At 39.7% G+C, this 3,080-nt stretch overlaps 1 protein-coding gene across 1 annotated transcript; it reads right to left on the bottom strand.

The window, feature by feature from the left end:
- Positions 1-370: 370 nt before the first annotated feature.
- Positions 371-2,605, bottom strand: LOC108322990 (probable indole-3-pyruvate monooxygenase YUCCA8). Its single transcript, XM_017555312.2, has 3 exons — positions 1,807-2,605; positions 1,207-1,578; positions 371-987 (listed from the first exon to the last, which is right to left on the bottom strand). Exons 1-3 carry the CDS (start codon positions 2,476-2,478, stop codon positions 760-762), a joined length of 1,272 nt encoding a protein of 423 aa, XP_017410801.2. The 5' UTR covers positions 2,479-2,605; the 3' UTR covers positions 371-759.
- Positions 2,606-3,080: the final 475 nt, after the last annotated feature.

The raw sequence follows: 3,080 nt of genomic DNA, 5'->3' as shown, positions 1-3,080 counted from the left end.
TAAACCTTACATCACATGAACCATTTAATGCAATACTCATCCAACACACAAAGAAAAATTTGCACCAGTTATTCACCACTTTCCTTGCTTATTCAAGATCACTGCTTGGGTTGGAATCGAGTGCAAATATAGAAACAAAACGATTCCATAATCTAAGATAAGGCCTCAAAGTAGGAAGCAGTTATTGACCTTTCAAACTCTCTTTTCATCAAATGTTGGAATTACTTTTTGCATTAGAAAAACTATTTCTTGTTAAACTCCAATGCAGGCTCACGTAGTATCCAACAGTATATTCGCTACTCAATAATCGATCACATTAACTTCTCTGCCTAAAAATGGAAACTCTACTGTCACAAAAGGGGAAGAGAGATTGGAACTGAACTTCAAAAGTTGAAACTCTAGCATTGAAATTCAGCATTCAAGTACTTCATGTACTTGTCTAGTTACATCTTTATTTATATCATAAGGACTTCAACATTAGAGGAAAAATGAGATGAAATGAAAACAAGGTAAAATAAAAGCCTCATCATCCTTAGTTTTAAAAACAAAACGACCAACCATATAAAAAACTTGGTCGTCGGAGAGGGCTCTGTCTCTGTGTCTCTGTGCTAATTTTTTTTTTCTTCTGCTGTGTGTTCTTTTTACAAGATACTGTAATTTTGTTTATACAAGAACAAATTTCCTGCGACTAATAAAAAGAAAGAAAGCAGCACTAGCTAGTGGTCATGTCATGATGTCATGTGCTTTTATTTTAGGCATTTAGAACTGAGAAATGCATCTTCTATGACAAGCAGTAGTGCGCTGTTTCTTTTGCTTAGTCTCGTCTTTCCAAACTTTGCCAATATCTTGAGCGATTTTCACAGCATCAGAAGAAGCACCAGAGAGCCCTCTCTTCGTGAACCCCACAGCATAAAGTCCAGCATTTCCCTTCCAACCATGAGGGAATGGCATCTTCGGGAATCCATTCTTTGAGAAAAATTCACCTTCCTGCACGTAATAAATCCCAAACAACGTTAATTCACTTCTCAACATGTATAAAAACATCTACTATTAAATTTCTGAAAAAAGAAGCTTCCAAAACAGCCCCAAAAGAAAGTTTAAAAAAGGACAAAACCAAGCTGCCCCCAAAAGCCTTTCTGATCTGACAATCTTCTGTGATGGAAAAAAAAAACATTTTTTTAAAAAAGATCTAGAACATATTCTCACCTGAAGCCAATAAGGCACGTTACTGCGGTAACCGGTTGCCAGCACCACTGCATCGACATCGAGCTTTTCACCATTGACAAGCTCAGCTTCTCCATTATTGAACCTCTTGACTCCTGGCACCACTTTTATATCACCGGATCTAATCTTCGCCAAGGCACCAAGATCCAAAACCGGGGTCTTTCCCTTTGTGTTTTTCAGCTCCAAAGGACCCGTCGAAGGCCTTTTCAGCCCCAACTTCTCCACGTTCCCAAAAACAAACCATGCCAACAACAAGATAATCTTGTCAACAAGCCAAAGGGGCAGCCATTGCAGCATCATAACCGCAAATTCAAAAGTTGATTTCCCAAATACTTCTCTGGGCAACACGTGAACCTATATCCAAAAAAACAGAACACCCCTGTTAGATTCCATTACCAAAACATGTTCTTTTTCATCACAGACAAAAACAACTGTCATTCAAACGCATATCATCCACATCTGTTGATATTTTCTTTACTTTTACAGTACCAGCTGTAGGAGATATCATCCGGTGTACGATTTGTGATTGAATGACAGTGTAAATCTTTCATATACTGACGCTAGCATGAAAATTAAACTTACCGAGCTGCGAACAACCATGGAAGGAGAAGCATGGTGGTTGCAAAGATCAAGAGAGAGCTCCATGCCGGAATTGCCACAGCCAACAACAAGAACCTTTTTTCCCCTGAAGCTTTCCCCTGACTTGTAATCACAAGCATGGATGACCTCACCTTTGAAGTCACTCAACCCTTCAATATCCGGCATCACACACTCGGCATTCTCCCCAGTGGCCACCACGAGCCACCTGCAAATGTACTCCACCTCGTTGCGTGTGGCGCCAGTGGAGGAAACGCTCTTCACCCGCCACAATCCGCTTGTCTCGTCGTACCTTGCGGACTGAACACACTCGTTGAACTGAGGGTTGATCTGGAAGTGGGTGGCGTAGGACTCTAGGTACTCTATGAACTGTTTCTTTGTGGGGTATTCGGGGAAGTCTTCAGGGAAAGGGAGCTTGGGGAGCTGGCAGAATTGCTTAGGGAGGTGAAGCTTGAGTCTGTCATAGGTTCGTTTCTGCCACAGAGAAGCTATGCAATCTGCTCGTTCGAGAACCATGAAGGGCACCCCTTGTTCTCTAAGGCATGCTGCTGTGGCAAGCCCCGAGGGACCTGCCCCTACGATTATAGGGCCGTTCACCCAAATGCAACGACGAGAGAAGAAGTCTTCGTTGTCCACTAGGCGAAAAAAGTTCTCCATTTTTCTGCTGTTTGGATTGTTTCTGTTGTGTTGTGTTTTGAAAGTGGTTTGGTTTTGCTTCTACGAAGAAGTTTGAGACAGAGAAAGTTAAGTTGAAGTTGGATTTAGAAATGAAGTGAAATGAGAATGTGAGTTTTGGAATGAATGGAGAATGAGAAGGGATTGAAGAGCTTAAATAGGGGATTGGCCATGATAGGTGCATGTGATGGACTGAGGGAGTTAATGCTCTTTCTTCTCTCTTCTACATTAAAATATTATTACGTCATTTTTAAATAATCAAAAAGGCATATTTTAGTTTAGACTACTTTTTTTTTTATAATATGATTCAAGTGTTAAACTTTTTAATGTGCAAATATCGTTTTTGATTGTCAAATCATGATAAGGCAGTTGTTTTTGGGCATTTTAGAGCCTTGTTTTTGTTTTGGGTATGTCAATACTTTATGTATTTTATACCATTATATTCTGTGCCATTATTTTATTAGATCCTAGTTTGTAACCTTTTTGTTAAAAAAATTGAGCAAGGATTGGGAAATAATTATGTGCAATTTATTCTTCCATCATCACACTCGCAAGGGCTTCCTTTTCTTTTCCTTTTTATAAAA

This window comes from Vigna angularis, chromosome 2 (genome assembly GCF_016808095.1).
Source record: "Vigna angularis cultivar LongXiaoDou No.4 chromosome 2, ASM1680809v1, whole genome shotgun sequence".
Taxonomy (NCBI): domain Eukaryota; kingdom Viridiplantae; phylum Streptophyta; class Magnoliopsida; order Fabales; family Fabaceae; genus Vigna; species Vigna angularis.
Note: the sequence above shows the minus strand (reverse complement) of the source record. Positions and strands in the feature narration are given on the sequence as shown.